The 17,749-nt window shown below is 46.0% G+C and overlaps 1 protein-coding gene across 1 annotated transcript; it reads left to right on the top strand.

Annotated features, from left to right (window-relative positions):
* The first annotated feature begins 1,206 nt into the window (after nucleotides 1–1,206).
* On the top strand, nucleotides 1,207–17,330 carry LOC119406808 (sodium/iodide cotransporter). Its single transcript, XM_037673543.2, has 3 exons — nucleotides 1,207–1,573; nucleotides 6,706–6,771; nucleotides 17,169–17,330. The coding sequence occupies exons 1-3, from the start codon at nucleotides 1,217–1,219 to the stop codon at nucleotides 17,328–17,330; spliced, it is 585 nt and encodes a 194-aa protein (XP_037529471.1). The 5' UTR covers nucleotides 1,207–1,216.
* The last annotated feature ends 419 nt before the right edge of the window (nucleotides 17,331–17,749 follow it).

Genomic DNA, 17,749 nt, shown 5'->3' with positions numbered 1-17,749 from the left:
CACACACACACACGCACACACACACGCGCACACACACACGCGCACACACACACGCACACGCGCACACACACACGCGCACACACACACGCACACACACACACACACACCACACACACACACACACACACACACACACACACACACACACACGCACACACACACACACACAGACAAAGAAACGGTGTTGCAAAGGCTAAGAAAAGCGTTGCAAAGCAAATCTAGGGCTTTGGCACCGTTCGCCACGCTGGTTTTCCTTTTTCATGAGTAATAACACTGCTCCGCGAAGGCGTTTTACGGCATTCATCGTCAGCGCAGAAAAACAGCTGCGAATTCTCTTTATAGCAGTTACGTTGTAATAGGGCGGACGTCAAAATTGGGGGGTATTGACCCTAACGGACCTTTAATGTGCAATACTGCATACAGAAACACCAAATTAAGCTTTAGAGATTTAGAGGAATCCGTGTAATGTCATATAGTCCATGCTATTTTTTTGTGCGATACGTTCTTTGCGAACCCCTACATAAGGTTCTGTAAAAATCTAGCCATATATCCCGATGCCTTGCCGTGCCTGAAGGTATACGTGTCACGATGTCTCGCTAAGTCTGCCAGGTTTAAATTTAGCGCAAAGAAAATGTTATATAGATAACATTTAAATCAGCATGATACCCCCGTCACTTTCAACGTCCTTTGAGTAAAAGGTCCGTTACTTCAAAGGAGGAAGCTATAGACCGCACGAAGGTCACTTCACTCGCTGCAGCTGCCATGTTTGCGAAAGGGGTGAGCTGCTAGCTAGAAGAGCCAAAGTAGGGGCTAGTTGGTTGTGCACAGTCGACACTTGCAGCGCGCTGCTCAAACACAAACGAGTACACAGGACGAACACGAACTAACAACTGTGAGAGTTGTTAGTTCGCGCTCGTCCTGTGTATGTATGCGTGTTGTTCTCGTGCGTTGTCATTTGTGTTTAATTAGCGCACTGCAAGGGTCGTGCTGTGACAATTATTAGTTCGCGGTCGTCGCCTTTCTGTGTATGACATTCCAATTTGTTGCTATAGCATTACTTGCTGCGCACTTGCGGCGAAACTGTTACTTGTTTGTTGCTGTTTCAGACAACTCGATGGAGGTTGTTGAATTTCAATTCTCATTTGCCTTCACACAGGTAGTCGTGAAGAACAAAGCCACAAACGTCGACCTATACGACTGAACCGGGACATCTGCGATGCGGTTCCACCCGGCTGATTACGCAGTTTTCTGCCTTCTTACGGCATTCAGCTTCGCACTCGGCCTCTACTACTCCGTAAGAAGGACAGACCGGAAGCGCTCTGCTTTCGCTCACTCCGCAGCACAGCACGAGGAAGTCTTCCTTGGCGGCCGCAGCCTCCCAGCGTGGTCCCTGTCCATATCCTTGCTGGCGTCGGTGGCGACGGGTGTTGGCGTGGTCAGCCTGTCGGCCCATCAGTATGCATATGGCCTGCACTTCGCCTGGAACATCGTCTCCCTTGCGTTTACCACACCCTTCATCGTCTACGTCTTCCTGCCAGTCCTTTACCGGCTCAGGGTTACGTCGGTATTCCAGGTAAGGAAATGAAGAGAGAGAAAACATTATTTAGTTAAATTGGATGTTTGACAAGGAGGTGACGTTAAGGCGGTGACTTACGGCCACCTCTTCAGCTCTTCGCTTGTCTCATGTATCGTAATAAGCTGTAGATGCACCTGCCGCTCTGGCACAGCGTCACGCCGCGCTCTACGAGTCCACACATTCCCACGCCCAGCAAGAAATCGCCTCATAGCCCTTAGACAATTGTCTCCGCAATACCGCCTCTGCGGAGAACCCGGGTCTCTTCGGCATATAGCGGGAGGCTGCAGAAAATTCCCGTTAAAACCACCCAATCCTTAGCACACCAACGAGCTTTGGAAGAGAGCCTTGGTCAGTTCCAACCTCGGTGATCAGCTAAGCCTGGTCGCGAAGGCTCAGGACTCGGCCCGAACTCAAGGCATCCCGTACTGATGACGCCTCTCCTGAGCTCTCTTCTCAAATAAAGACGTTTATTCTCTCTCTCTTATTCACGAAATTTATGTTGCGTCTTAGCAAAGGGCGCTTGAGATTCATAAATGCTGCTATCGGAAAACTCATATAATAAATTTAGCGGACTGTTGCAATATCTATGGCATCGTTCTAATGTTCGGCGTCTGACAGCAGTATAAGTCATTTTCATAGCAAACATTTCTCAAAAGTGATCAAGATTGCGAGATTTCAAAAGAAAAAGGCATTTACACAGCTTCATCTATGCAAAGAAAGTAATCATCGATATTATTGGAGCTGTCCTTAAGTTTACTGCGCGCTAAAGCAGCATGAGGTCTGCGATAGACGGCGTCAACTTTTCGTTGGTCGACAAACTGTTTTTGTTTTGTTTGAACAGCAAAGATGTCCTTGGTCGAGCCTTTAATGCCCGGGATCCGTGGTAACGCTTGTGGGCCTCATAAACGAGTATGCGCCACAGATGTTGGCAAAATCCCACTACTCACCACTGGTGCACCATAAGTGAAGGGAAGAATTAGCCCAACAAGGGGGTATGCGCCACAGAAATCTGTGAGGCCGAACAGAAAACTATCATAATCTTAAACGCGTATGTGCCACAGAAATGAGGTAAATCCCACTACACACAGTTTCCACTAAAAAGGAAGAAGGCAGCAGTTAGCCCAACAAGTGGCGAGCGCGTTACCACAGTCACACCACCGTCACGTGATACCTTGGGGTTATATGCCTGTAACATAGGATGAATCCTACGATGCTGTAACCTCAGTGAATATCTTGTAACCTATGTATATTTCTCTGTTTAGCATGTATGCCATCAGCGACTTATCTGTCAAGACATCTATGTATGAATTGTACAGAGTTATGCGATTCCGTCTTCATCTACATTTTCACTGTAACACCTCTGTGTGTTTGCTGTTTTTCTCTAAATGTACCCACTCCTGTAAAAACCCCATTTGGGGTTGACAGTATACTGAAATAAATAAAATAAATAAATAAAATGTGGCGGCCATATTACCACCCCGAAGGTTAACAAAGAGTGTTTATTAAAGAGCAGCGATACAACATGTCGGAGCATCTTAAGCGAAGGCTTCTTTGTAAACATGTGTATAAGAGTGGTATGGTCAAGATGCAATAAAACTACACTGTCACCTCAAAGCTAAAGAAACAGTGTTTGATATAGAGCAGTGATACAACATATCTGAAAGACTTGCAAAACAATAAAAAAATACGTTAGCCTGATGAAGGGAACGCCACCAGCCTCGCTGTTTCATCGGTGTCAGTGAGGTGGAGCTGGTTGAATTTTTTTATTGCGATAGCAATTATATGGACAGTCTCGGCTGGTTTTTACCGTCGGCGTCGCCGTCCGGGCCCGTATATGTATATGTGTATATATATACATAAATATCACAAAGAATAATAATTGAGAATCCCTTTCCGACGCGCGGAATCGAACGGGTGACCGCTCGCTTCGCAGCGTGCGGCGTTAGACGGCTAGGTCACGAAGAGTACCGTCTCTGAGCATGCTAACGGCCAGCTATTTATATACACCATGTACTTAAGCATGCTTTCCTGGTCACCACCGAGATGGTGCTCAGTGCTCGCGGGGCGCACTTTAAAGATCGTCGCCCCACTCCTGCGAACGCCGTTGCTCTTCGCCCTACAGGGTGTGGTCACCTTCGTGCGCTTATCTCGAAGAAAGAAGGGGGCGGCCGAGGGGTAGAACGGGGTTTGTATGTCTTGTGCTTTCCCTGCGATGTCCGCGCTGAAGTCGCAGAGCGTAAGAAGGTCACTTCGCTCGCTGCAGCAGCCGCGTTTGCGAAAGAAGCGCGCTGTTCAAACAGAAATACGTAACAACTGTGACAGTTCGCGCTCGTCCTGTGTGTACCTGTTTGTTCATTTCGTGCGTCCTGCTTTATGTTTGAGCAATGCGCTTCAAGTGTCGAGCTGTGACGCATGATAGTTCGCGCTCGTCCTGTGTGCGTTCTTTTCGTGCGTCCTTTGGGCTCGAGGGACGCGCTGGCAATTTCGAGCTGCTTTCCATTCTTCGCGTTACATTCCAATTTATTGCCATCGCATTCATTGCTTTGTCGTTGCGGCGAAACTGTGACTTTTTGGTTTTTTTTTGTAGTCCCACTGTGTTTATAAAAGAGCATGACAAGTGTTCCGCGAAATTGCTACTTAGAGACCGTTTTATGCTTCAGTAGCCGGGAACGATGTGTCATATATGCATTCACTGCTATGGCAGAGAGATAAGCAAATGTGTTAAATTTTGTGATTTTGTGCAGCAAAGCACAAGATATCGTTATGAGATGTGCATTATCGGGGTGACGCAGATTAATTCGCCCTCTAGGATTCCTTAACGTACACCTAACCCTAAGTGCACGGGTGCTTCTGCATTATGCGCCCCTTGCAACGTGGCCGCTATGACTAGGAATCGAACCCGTGTCCTCGAGCTCAGCCACGTGACACCTTGCCTACTAAGCTACCACGGCTGGTGCCGTGTGTTTCATACTTGTTTACTCTATACAATGTTTGTATGCAGTGACTGAGTGGAATGGAAGTTCTTTATGTTTCATTACCAATGTAAATTCTGTTTTTCTGGTAAATACTGTGTATTGTAAACGTCGTTCACATATCTACAGCAAGTTTAATCAAATCAACTCAGCTACTCAGTTATGACATAATCGTAATGTTGTAATGAAATATGGGTAGAACTCAACGTGTGTCTGATGAGACTGAGCAAACTGTTAATTATTTCGATGAAGCTGCAGGCAAACTGCAGGCTCGGAATGTCATTCCAAGTAATATTGCGCGTGACATATCACATCACACTATGATATGATGATGTTATATGACGCGGCAATATCATAATGAATGCAACGAAAGAGGATATAGTCGGTGACAACCTAGGGATAAGCACAAGCTCCGCGCGCAAAACCGCCGGGCACTCGTCAATCACCTATGTAAGCGAGCCGTGAAAGCTGGTTTCCTTTTGAGCCGCAACCACTTTTCTGTTCTAATATAAATACCACGAATATCGAAAAGTAGGTGTTCGGAAATACTACCTAAAGTATGGCCTTTGTTTGAAGCAATGATGTCAGATTGTCTGATGAAATTTGCTAGGACGTTCAAGTTTTCGACTTAAAACCAGCGACACGAACGCGTGTATGTGTGGGTACACCAGCTGTCCGAAACTTTAAAAGGACTGAGCGTTGGGCGAGTTGGTACTCCATTACTACGAAAAACTGCGCGAAATAAACAGGGACAAGTGAGACACGCACAAGCACAGACTAGCAACTGGAAGTTTATTGAAGGAAACACAAATATAAGTAACAAGACGAACCACGTGAACGATTAGAGGTTGGCGGTTAAATAGTCTATCTCTAGTTTGTGTAACGTAAGCGAAGGCCTTGCAACGCGCATGCTGCCATACTTGTGGATGTAGAATGCCTCAGCCACTTCTCTCGCTGTCCTATCTTTATGCCTAGACAACACTTCTGTTTCGTGCAGCAACGGGTGACATTTGCAAACTTTGCAATGCAAGCACAGATTTGATGAAGGCTGAGCCTTCAGCGAAGCCCTGTGATCCATTAGACGATTGTTCACACACCTCCCAGTTTGCCCGATATAGCATTTTCCGCAAGACAAGGGGATGTGATAGACAACACCCTTGCCGCATTCAACTAACGTCTGCGGATGATTAACTTCACATTCATTCCACTTTTCTCCTTTGCCTTCCACTTTCCTATCCACTGCTGCGCAGACTCGGCCCAGCTTGTTCCTAGAGGAAAAGACCACCTTAACACCATACCGGTTTCCCACCTTTTTCATACGGTGGGAAACCGGCATGGTGTCGGTTAAGTCGGTTAAGTCGGTTAAGCCCATTCTCGATTTCCGTTCTTGTCACTCCAAGTTAGTAAAGAACAGTATCGCCGCATCGTGCTTCGAATCTGCATGCGCAAGTCGTGCCCGCATCAAATGTCGGTGGCTTTCGATAACCAGATCAAAAGACTTAGGTTATCAAACTTTCCTGAAGGGAGCTTGGCCTGTATAAGTGAAAGATTACTGAATAAACTCAAACAGGAAGGAACGGAGGGACCAATAACGTTTTTTTCTTCTCAATCGATGTATTCATCCTCTCCCGCCACCCTCCGAAAGCTTTCTGCCCCATCGTGCTTGTGCTCTTCCTTCAGGATCGGAGGCCATGCAAGCTTTCTGCACCTTACCTAATCTTGCACTGCCTCCGTGATCGGCACAAATTTGAGCAAGCGACGGTGTCTCACGTGATAGCATCATCACTTGACGTCATGATGACATAAGAAATTTTGGCAACCTAGACGTCACGATGGCGTCATCAGGTGATGATGCTTTTTGCATCACTCGTGTTGGCGACGACGCTGCGAACGCGGTCAATTTTCGCGTTTGATGAGGCGCCTAAGGCTCCTCTCTTATTAAACAGTCTGAATATGCACTTGTCCCCGTCACTTCCTTGCGAATGCGCCTTATTTTCGCGAAACGTTTACTTTACAGAAGATATCTTCTGGTATTTTTGCATTTATAATGTGTGTGGTGCTGTGCTTTCTTATAACCGTATACGAACTATGCCAGAAATGCTTTCTTGTGTGCCATGTTTTTTTTCTTGTGATCCTCGCATACTGCTCGCCACGCAGTACCTGAGGATGCGTTTCGGAAATGCAGTGGGAATCTCGGCCTGTGTCATCTACTTCTTCTTCAGTGTAAGTATCGCCCCGGCGATAATGTACAACGATTATATATATATATATATATATATATATATATATATTATATATATATATATATATATATATATATATATATATATATATATATATATATATATATATATGGGTATAATACAACGGAGGCGTTGTCAACAGTGCATGCAATTATTGCATATGCATGCAATTGCTTGTTTTATTAAAACTTGCTGTTGGGCTAGTTTTTAACTTTTACTTTTCATAATTGTCGCGTGTATGCCACAACTGCCCAGAAAATGAAATGAGATGACTTCACTGATGGAAAGATTGTGCGTCGCATTGACTCAAACCAACCGTGTTCTTTTCGTGAGCGATGGATTTATATTTTCATTTCTTAATTGAAAGTCGCGAAAAATGACCTTTGGCGCCTCTGGCGGCAAAAACATGAAAGATCCGATGAACCCGGCCATGTGAGCTTTGATTGCTGTACGCGGTCGACGATTTTTTTTGTTAGTATTGAAATATTGTTCGTTTCTTTATATTAAAAGGTATTACTCCATAAAAATGTTCATATAGGCCTGCGTTAATGGTATGCATTAAAGTGGCGCTTCCTTCGCGTGATGTAATGATCGCATGCTCGTCAGCACGTCTTGAGCAACTTTTCAGCGTGCTCATGCAACAGTGCACGCAGTTTCCAGGTCGCTACGATTTTGGAGCAACATAGTTTTGCTACCTGCACTTCGTCTCAGAAATGACGCGCGCTGCTACTCGGCGCGGCCGCGCATATGCGTAGTGACGTTTTCGATGACTTGGCTTGGCTCGTGCATCGAGAGTGTAACGACGGCGAGACAAGCCACCCATGACACAGGCAACCTTGGACGCATGCGCACAAAACGCGGTACAGATACAGGGAAGGTGTATAATGCCACATCATCTCAATGTAACTGCTTGTTATTTTCAAAAATAGTTGAAAAGCTATAAATAAAGGTGGTTACGCATAGTTACAGGAACTCCTGCGAAAGCCGAACAACGATAGCTTTCACAAATCGCGAGAAAGGCTGGCGGCATCGCTATCAATTCTCAGCGTTACTGGAGGAAAGGTGCGTCCGTGTTTAGAGCTCATCAGATCGAAAAATACTGGTTGTAAAATATCTACGTGCTCTTGGGATTAACAGCTGCAGGTGCAAACACTGCGAAGGTTGAGCTTTCTGTCGCGTCGTAAAAAAATGGGTCGAGAAAAATCAGTTCTCGGTCCCTTTAAGGTGTTCCAGCAATGAAATTGGCCAAAATGCGTTGGCGGGCTGGTTCCTTGACGATCATAATGAATTTTAACAGTGAGATTCAACGAGGACAAAGGAGAACACGCGCGCGCACACAAAACCAATTCGGCTTCCCACATTACCCAAAGTACAAGAAAACGTACTCGTCGTAACGTTTCATTGCCCCACCCCTTCTTATACATTAGATGCTTCAAGGCGTCAATACACAGTGTCCAAGCGCTGATAATTCACTCGCCTCCTGTCACGGCGGTCTATTATGCTCGCGCTTGTGGCAGAAACCCACTTTACGCATCAATTACGTCTGCGTTGTTGAGCTCTCGGTCGCTGTTGTGTTTCATAGAAAACAGAGAGCTTTCATTGGCAGAAACACGGCACGTACGCGTATCTATAAAAACAAGTTTAAAAAACTCGCCAAAGACACTCAATTTCAGTCGGGCATTACAGCTGTGCCGACATCAGAAAACCTGGCGGCCACTGTAGAAAGCCGCGCGTTAGCATGTCTCCTTTTTTTTTATTGCGACATAGAGTTGCCCTTAAGGCATAATATTTTGTGTGTATATGTGTATCAGATGTGGGCTTGTCTTTTGTCAGTGGGGTGTGCCGAGTCGAAGCTGAGGTACTTTCCCGCGTGCGTTGGCTTTCTATACACAATTGTTCTTAAGGAGCTGGTTGTTCTCTCCACAAAGACGTCGAGAAACGGAATTCGTCCATTGCTTTCCTGTTTAACCGTGAACTGTATGCTTGCCTGGAAAGAGTTCAGGCATCGTGGCAGGCACTAAAGGGCCCCTAAACCACCCAGAGGTCGAAATTTAGTTGTGGTGTTGAAGTTGTGCACGAGTATGCAACGAACACGTAGCCGTAAGAATTTTTTGAAACGGTGCCGTAATAGCGGAGTTACACGCGTTTGATGATACAAAAGACGCCCTCACTCGTTTCACCCTTTCCTTCGCTCGTCGGCTCGTCTCTCCTCCTGGCTGAGTGTTCCTCCTCACCGTGCGAGGAGGAAGAGCAGCAAGCGCGCGTACCTGCGAGCGGAGAAACAAGTGCTGTAGATCACGAGCAGACGACATGTTTACGTGACGGCGAACGTTGAGGGGATGAGGAATTGAAGGGTTGAGGGGATGAAGCAAGGAAAGGAGAAGCGATTGTTTCTTGGAATTTGGGGGTCGCCCGCGGCTCGTAGCGCTGCCGCGCTTGTCATTGTTGATCGTGGCGACATTCTGAACTCGATGCGCGTGTTTACTTGAAGTGTTAAGAAATTATCGGAGGTGGTTTGGGGCCCTTTAAAGTACCGGCGAAAACATTTTAGGTTGAACTTTTTTCTTGCTGTTTATTATCCTAAAATCGGCATTGTCAGTGAAATATACGTACATTAAGCCACCTACCTATCTGAGGGTGAGACGCCACCATGCACTGAAAGTCCGCGAGTTCCCTTTAATGTGTCTTTCGGTATTCTTTTCTTTTTGTTCGAGCCACAAGAGAATGGAATGCCCTTCCGCATGACATTGTTAATATTGAAAATAACGATGCATTTTGTCACGCTTCATGTGTATGATCCCTTGTTCCTGCCTTCATATTGTAAGCCCCCTGCTATAGTGCCCACATTGGGCGAAGCCGGTAAGTAACAAACAAATAAATAGCAAAAAGGCGTCGCCTCTAAATACAGCCCTTGCCGACACTATCACCACGGAGCTATTTATGCGCTGCGTTTATTTCCAAAGAGCTAACCTAGCGAGAGTCCCTTTTAAATGCCGATTGCGCGTTTATGCTGCATTCACACTTGAGGAGCGAAGAGAAAGCGAAAACGCCACAGCGGCCCGAAAACCGCGTTCGCGCGCGTCGGAAACGTTCACATTTGTTCCGCCCCTCCTGCATGCCGTCGCCGCCACCGCCTTTGCCACTTCGAGAATTCATTCTATTTTGCCCGTTTCCTGAGCATTTTATTTCTGACATAATTCAAGTAATCCACGCAAAACAAGGACAAGAAATAGCTTTCACCTTTTCAAACTGTTGTTTTGGGAGATACACCAGCAGAAACTACATAAGCGGGCGCGCCGGCAGCGGCGGTGGCAGATTCACCCGGCTGCGCAGAAGCGAGATACGTTGGGGCACGCCGACTCGCTGCTGCTTCACCTTCTGCGAATTCCGGTCTTCGCGGCAATCTTAATCTAAACCAGGCTCTCGAGGAACGCGTCCTTGTCGAGACTGTGAGTATTGTCTTGACGCATGGGCAGTTTGCAATTGCCCCGATGCGAGCCACCGCCGACGCCCTGGCCACCATGTTGAATTTGCGGCTGGCCATTGTTTACATCCCGTGGTATAAGCTATAATAGTGCTATTATAGTGCAGCGAAAGCACGGCTTCCCGTGAAGCGGAAAGGCTATCCGCTTTCGCGTAGCGGGGAAAGCGGTCTCGCATCGATTTTTTTGCGTCGGGCTCGCCGCCTGGTTTTCCGGCCGCTTGGGTGGCGAAGCGAGTGAATTTCCTGTGAGTTTTGCCGCTTTCGCCCCCTTCGAGGCCAAGTGTGAACGCTCCTTTAGCGTATAAGCTCACGTAATTGCAAGCTTGCTAAAATTTTTTTCGACCCTTTGTAGTGAAACCATGTTGTCTTCTCGCTTCCTTTCAGCTAACATTAGGGGCTGTGAGCATCTACAGCGCTGCAGTTGGAATGTCTACAAGTAAGTCTTACAACATTTCCTACTTCCCGCATGTTAAGTAGGAATTTATTATTGGGTCCGCAAAATATCCGTTGTGTGACACTGCTAGATAAACGTAAATGGACTCCGCGCTTGTCTCAGAATGCCAATATGTAGGAATCAATATGATTGGCCAATAAAGAAATGGTGATTCTGTTAGAGCGAGTCGTACGTTTTGAACTTAGTGTTTGTGGTGTCAACATTCATGTGACCATCTTGTTCATGCAACAGTTACAGCTCTTAAAATTAAAGTACTGTCCCAAGAAACAAGTATGGTCATAAAGCATCGACGTAATCGGATACACCATCTACGGAGCGCCTTCAGTTACGCATACCCACTCAACACAGTCTTTTCCTACAAACACATCAATCAAGTGGCTTAACCACTGTGAGATTGCTTAGGATTTCTTTCTTTATACTGCTCTTTTTACAGCGAAAGCTGTTATGAGATCATTTCAGCAGCCGTTTTTGGCGCCGTAGTTGTCCGCCGCCGCCGCCGCCGGTGTCCGTAACCACTATCGCTCGAAATAAGAAATAAGAAAAAAATTCCAGGATGGAACGAGGTTCGAACCTGGGCCCTCTGCGTGGGAGCCCAGTATTCAACCTCTGAGCCATGCCGGTGCTTGAAACTGCTTTGCAAAAAGGTCCTAAACAGGCTTCATGTCGAGAAGGAAGCATATAAACATATGCAATATAGCGTGGTAGCAGAGTAAAATAAGCACTAAACGTCGCACATCGCGAATTCTGCAACCAGGCGTCACACAATGCGAATTGCGCAACGAGTAGGTTGTTGAATGCTTTCAGCCCATTACTAAGGGCTCCGCCATAATTCTTCATCGTTATCAGGCACAGCGTCAACAAAGTGCGCATAATGCCTTACATGCATTTAGCAGGTGGCACGGCTCTCTGTAGAATGACGAAAAATGGCATATTGCCTGCTTCCCTGCTTCAAAAAAATTATAATGATTTATAGCGTAGTGGGTTCCTCGCAAGAGCACTTGTACTGGTTGCCAAGGAAGCTCATAAGCGCATGATTCATTTCCTCGGGGTCTCAGTAAAGTTCTCGCCCCCCCCCCCGTCTCTCCCACTTCAACGTATGTTATACAGCATGGCGGGAGAGGGAAATAACGACCGGGCGTCACCTAATGCAAATTACATAACTGGTGGGCCGTTTCAAATTCCAACCCATTACAAAGGGCTGAGCCATAATTCTTCATCGTCATCAGTCATCGCGTCAACAAAGTGCACATAATGCCTTACAGACGTGTAGCTGGTGCCTGGCTTCTCCGCAGAATGACGAAGATTGGCTTAGTACGTGCTTCCCAACTTCACAAAAATTGTGATTTATGGCGTGTGGGTACCTTGCTAGTGTACTTGTATTAGTAGCCCCAAGAGAGCTTACAACGGGCTCTAGAAAAGCCGCTCTTCCAGCTTTCGCTGTGTCTGTGCTGCGGTTCTAGCGCAGGCCTGGGGTTTTTTAGCTAGTGTACCGCAGTTCACAACCACTTCGCTGCGCTTACTTTGTTTTTAAATACGAAGCATTTCTTAGCGAACCTTTGGCACTTTGATCGTTTCTATCTATCTATCTATCTATCTATCTATCTAGCCGCCTACGACCGGGTGTTCCCGTGATCGCCTCCATAACTTAGTGTAGTCCAAAATTGGCATGGGAGAATAAGAGGACTTGACGAATATGACTGCCTGGTCTTGACATGAATAACGTGAATATCCTGTCGAGTACTTCGTCAAACCCTTTCCTCCAGAAACGTATGGCACATACCCGCTTACCATGGGCCGCGGTGTACGGGTATGCGCCACAGGTAATTGACAGTTTCCATCTACCCAGGAACAGCGAGAATAGACATTGATAATTACATTCGAGAGTGTTAAGAAAAACCGACATCGGCAGCGTTGACCCGACGAATGTAAAGATTGAATGTTACGATCCCAGCAGGAATCGAACCCAAGAATTCTGGGCGGCAGTCAGGTATTCTACCACAGAGCCACGCCAGGTCTCGAACGTGCTTTGGAAAAACGTCCTACGCAGACGTAATGTCGGTGCAACGTCAATTGTGGCTGTGGTGCTGGCTATCTAATTTTATGACAAAGCAATAGGCGCTACATATGTACTCCTATGATACAGGCGTCATGTCAGGTTAGCGTCTGTGGTTACAGTGTTGGCTCCGCTTTTATAGCAATCTAATAAACATTACATTTGGATGCCTATAATTCAGCAAGCTATATTGAAGCATTGCTTGACCCCAGATGGATACGCTAACGAAAGCTACATATGATATTCACATCATCGCACCGTAAAATGCACTTCGTTTCGATAATACAGACGTACAGTACGATCCACTCTTAGAGGGAACACGCGAGCGCGTGGCTGACAGCCCGCGCGGCGCTCACTAGCGACAAGATTTGTAAATGCGGCGCATGCGCATACACTTGTAAGGGCGACGCCCGCCCTTACAAGTGTATTCTTGCCTGGAAAGTGCAAGAAAGCAGTGCCGCCTTTTCGGGGTGCGATTTATCTAGCCGTCACTCTGCATTCAACAGGCAGAAAAACAAATATCCGCATTTGTTTATTGCTGCACTCTTTCACAAGGTTTAACTGGACTGGTTTCTAGGCTCGCTGAAGAATCATGCGCAGAAACTCCTAAGATCGACTATATTATTCAACAAGATTATTCTGTTACAACAACACATGCGTAGAATGAAATAATGCGTGCACAGAACGATATCTGAAGGTAAACTTGAAGGAGACATCTCGTTGATTATACTTTTTGCGACAGAGGATATATGGGGCAAGAACTAGCCACAAGGCTCTTGAAGGATGCAAAGCTGGTGTGTTGGTGCACGTCCATACTCTTTTAAATGAGAAAAGAAATCAATTAGCGCAAGAAAAACAGCACCAAAGGCTTGCGCAAGCCAGTTATAATTTTTTCACACACTGCTACAGCAAGTGGCCACTAGTGATAACAGACCAGGCAATTGAAACGTGATGCAGCGAACATATATAAGAAGCTTGCGCTTCCGACAATAAAATAACTGCCTATTCAACAAGCGGAAAGCAGAATTGCTTCTAACTTAGAAAACAAGAGTCGTATGGATCAGCGCACGCCGAGCGCTGGCGTATAGAAGTAGCAGACGACGCGGGGGCACGCGCGGCCGTAATGAATCAGTACGCATGCGCTGCATTTACAGATCTCGCCAGCAGTTAGCGCTCCAGGGACAGCCGGCCACGCGCTCACGTGTTCCCTCTAAGAATGGACCGTACTGTACGTGCTCTAACGTGAGTGCTGACGTTACGCCACACCATAAGTTACCCTATAAACGCCAGTGCTGTCGACGTGCCTGGTAGGCCCGCGATGTGCGCACCACTACTACAATTTCAAAAACACGTCGATTCACCTCGTAACGCTCGGCTCAAAACGAGAAAAACGCAGCATAGAACTAACTACTCGCTCACTGCTTCGCATGCTACCGATTCCCAAAAAGAGTGGGATCTGCGGTATTTTTTTGCTTATTCCTTTTCATGACTCGCAGTTCACCGTCTTTTCGGCATTTGGTAATTTCAGGTATTTAGTATGAAGCTGTGTATAACTCAGCCTTTCTATGAAGAGATAAAAAAAATTCTTAAACAAGGGGCGTCCCTACAGCCAACGTTTCGAGAAGTGGTTTTGTCTTTTTCGTGGCAGCTTGTGAAGACCACTTGTTAAAGGACAAGACCACCCGTCTAAACGTTAGCTCCAGTGACACCCTTTCTTCAAGGATTCTTCATCTCTTCAAGCTTGCATCTTCCTGTGAAATTCTGCCTTATTCAAGTTTTTCTATGAGAGAGAGAGAGAGATAAGATTCTTTAATGAAATGCCCGGAGAGGTTAGCCTGGTTTGTCGCCTGGCTTGCTACTCTATGATCTCCCACGAAGCAAGTCTTATATACAACGACGTTGTTGCCGTTGTTGTAGTGACCCCAACTAGTTCGCGAAAATATTAAAGTTAAGGAAAAGCATGCGCTGCACCTCGTTGTGGGTTTTGCGCTCATGTGTGCCGTTTGTGTGCTCTTACTCTGTTCCCAGTCACTTTTTGTAAAGTTTGCGCAAAAATCTTCGTCAATGTTTAACCAACTAGCCCACTGCCAAGTTTTTCTTAAAAAAATAAACCCGCAGCTGTAAAACCTGCGCGAAAATTGCAACGAGGAATTTTTTTTTGTGTGGACAGTTAACTTACTACTGAACATATCCTGCGTTCTAGAACTGTTGTTTTCTTTGGCAAGTGATTTGCACAGTCGCTACGGACACATGCTATAAGCGGCAAACGAAATTTGTCGAGGCTTAAACTAAGCAGCAAAGGTGGGCAACATACGGGTGCCCTTAAAGTCAGGCATGCAAGAACACCTGCGGCAGTGATCTGCCAAATGTCCACCTCCGCCAATGAATTGACAGCTGCGCATGCTCTCTCAATATTTCTTTAATGCAGCGGCCGGTTTGGCCGACGTAGCATATTCCACACGTAAGTGGAATGTGTTACGTCCATATGTAACTGGACATTCCGCATGTAAGTGGAATGCACATTGTGGAATGCACATGTAGCACATTTCACATGTAAATGGATCCGGCTGACGTAGCGCATTCCGCAGCTGTCAATTCATTGGCGGGGGGGGGGGGGGGCGGGGGTGAACTTGACAGATCACTGCCGCAGGTGTTCTTGCATGCCTGACTTCAGGGCGCCCGTATCTTGCGGAGCTTTGGTGCTCAGAAAGCTCGCGAAATCTGAGGCTTTCTGCATCAGTCTAGAATCATATAAATGTGTGAGCACACCTTTATTGGCTTTGCATGCCAAGGAAAAAGCTTAACTGAAGCGGGATTGCACTTAAACGTGTTAGCAGCGCCGTCTGCACCTCTTTGTGGGTTGTGGGCATGTATGTGCATTGCCATCGTTTTGCGTCAGTGAACTTTGCGTTTTGCGTCAGTTGACGTCTAGCGCCCGTCCTAGGTACGTGTATGTTCCTTCTGTGATTATGGCTTTGTTCTTGTTAAGATGTAGAAGTTCAGTTACCATAGACTATCCCACGTTTCTGCGTTGAATGTCACTGCTACTACTGTGCACGATTCTCTACTCAGGAACTCAAACGTCGCAAGCTAAGCCTTTAACGAAACACACAGGAAAGTCTGTCAAAGACGATGAAGATTGCTACTTCAAACTTTTGCATAATTTGCAGCAATATTTTTCACAAGCTTCGTTTTCGTTTCGTCCTCCTTCTAGAAACTAAAGTATGTTATGATAATGTTCAGCTAATACAAATTACATTGTGAATACTGCCATTTTTATTGAAAAGTAAGGTACACAAACATATTGTTACAGGACTTAGACGAGCAGTAGTAATAATTACTATTTCTAATTCTGCTTTTTCACAAGTGCTCGGCGTACCGCTATTCGTGTGCAATGTGGTGATTGGCGTACTGGGAACTACCTACACAGCGCTGGTAAGCACCTAGGGCTAGTTTCTTCATGTGTGGCATCTTTATGCAACCAGCTCCGAAACCAAATAGACATGCTCGTTCTTTTTTTATTCATGTTTGTCGAAACACACAGATACTATGCGCTTGAAAGATGCTAGCATAAAAATACACAGCAAACTATAAAGGACATGGAAGTAAGAGTCATTCCTGTGCTTTGCCAAGGACGTGACACCTATGTGCCGACATTTATTGCTTGCGTTAAGTTCACTGAGTAGTAAGTTTAAGTCACGGGTTCGCAGAATTTGCACGCCCGTTATTCGTTGAAACAACCAAGGACGAGCTTGGAACGTTACGCAGATATTGCCGCAGTTTTCACTTTTTCTTCAATGATGTTTTTCACTTAGTGACATTTTTTCTGTGATGCTGACAAGCTTGTGGTTGCGCAGTAAAGTGAGTCTTTTATAACGAAACGCTAGTGAGATCCTAATAAAGGTATACTCATTATTGGAACTGATCATTATTGGTAAGAATACTCGAACATTCCATACAGGGGAGGTGCTTATAAAAGGCCAACTTAGCAGTGAGATTTCAATGTGGCGTCATGCCTACGTGTACAATGATTGCCGATAACTAGAATAATGATTTGGTTAAATCTAAACGTTATCATGGGCCCGAAAGCTTAAAGAGGAAGCTCTTTCTTTGCAACTAGTTTGCTTGCTGATATCAAACGGGAAGTATATGAAGACCTGTACTGCACAATAGCTTTTTCTTGGGCGAGTTGGTACTTGCTGAATGACATGAAAAGAGAGCCTAGGAGGCAGACAGGAGCAGAAACAAAGAAGCGCCTTTTTTTTCTGCTTCTGTCTGCTGCCTAGTCTTTCTTTTCGAGTTCTGCGCTACAAATCGTGTTATACAAAGACCTGTTTAATTGATGTTGTGAAATCCGTTTAAAAATGTGCCATTTCAAAACTACAGGGTGGTCTTCGGGGTGTCGTATGGGCCGACTGCGTCCAGGGAATCGTGCTCTTCGCAGCGCCATTCGTTATCATTGCAAAGATATGTTACGATTCGGCGAACTTAGATAAACCTCTGAGGCCTCTGAGTGACTTCGACACCAAGGACCGTCTCCTTAAGTGAGTAAGAAACTTCGAGCACTCTCATTCGTGCCTTGAAGGGGCCCTGCATCCCTTTCTCAGCATGGTCAGAAAACGCTGCCGATCGGTAGGCGAGGCTTCTGAGAACATGTGAGCCAAACATTATAGCTCAGCACGCCCCCTGGAAATTACAAATAGTTTCAAAGTCAGCTAGAAATCCACAAATGATGCCATAAAGCCAACTGACCCTGACATAAACACAAAGTCTACGGACATCAGCTGATTTGAGCATCGTGCGTTGCACAGTTACCGCGGCCTTTCGTTTAACTTTTCGTTTTTCGGGCACAAGTTCGCCCGAATAAAGAGTAATTCCTTTAATAGCCCGACTGCCGTCTTCTTCGCCGTCATGACCACGTGACAATATTTTAACCTCAGGCGAGCTGACAGCTGTTACTAAAGCTT

This window comes from Rhipicephalus sanguineus, chromosome 10 (assembly GCF_013339695.2).
Source record: "Rhipicephalus sanguineus isolate Rsan-2018 chromosome 10, BIME_Rsan_1.4, whole genome shotgun sequence".
Taxonomy (NCBI): domain Eukaryota; kingdom Metazoa; phylum Arthropoda; class Arachnida; order Ixodida; family Ixodidae; genus Rhipicephalus; species Rhipicephalus sanguineus.
Note: the sequence above shows the minus strand (reverse complement) of the source record. Positions and strands in the feature narration are given on the sequence as shown.

Bases quoted from the DNA above. Each gene is read 5' to 3' on its own strand.
- LOC119406808 (XM_037673543.2), top strand. From the start codon at position 1,217: ATGCGGTTCCACCCGGCTGATTACGCAGTTTTCTGCCTTCTTACGGCA. The intron at 1,574-6,705 runs GTAAGGAAATGA...CTCGCCACGCAG, and splicing joins GGGTTACGTCGGTATTCCAG to TACCTGAGGATGCGTTTCGG. The intron at 6,772-17,168 runs GTAAGTATCGCC...TCAAAACTACAG, and splicing joins TCATCTACTTCTTCTTCAGT to GGTGGTCTTCGGGGTGTCGT.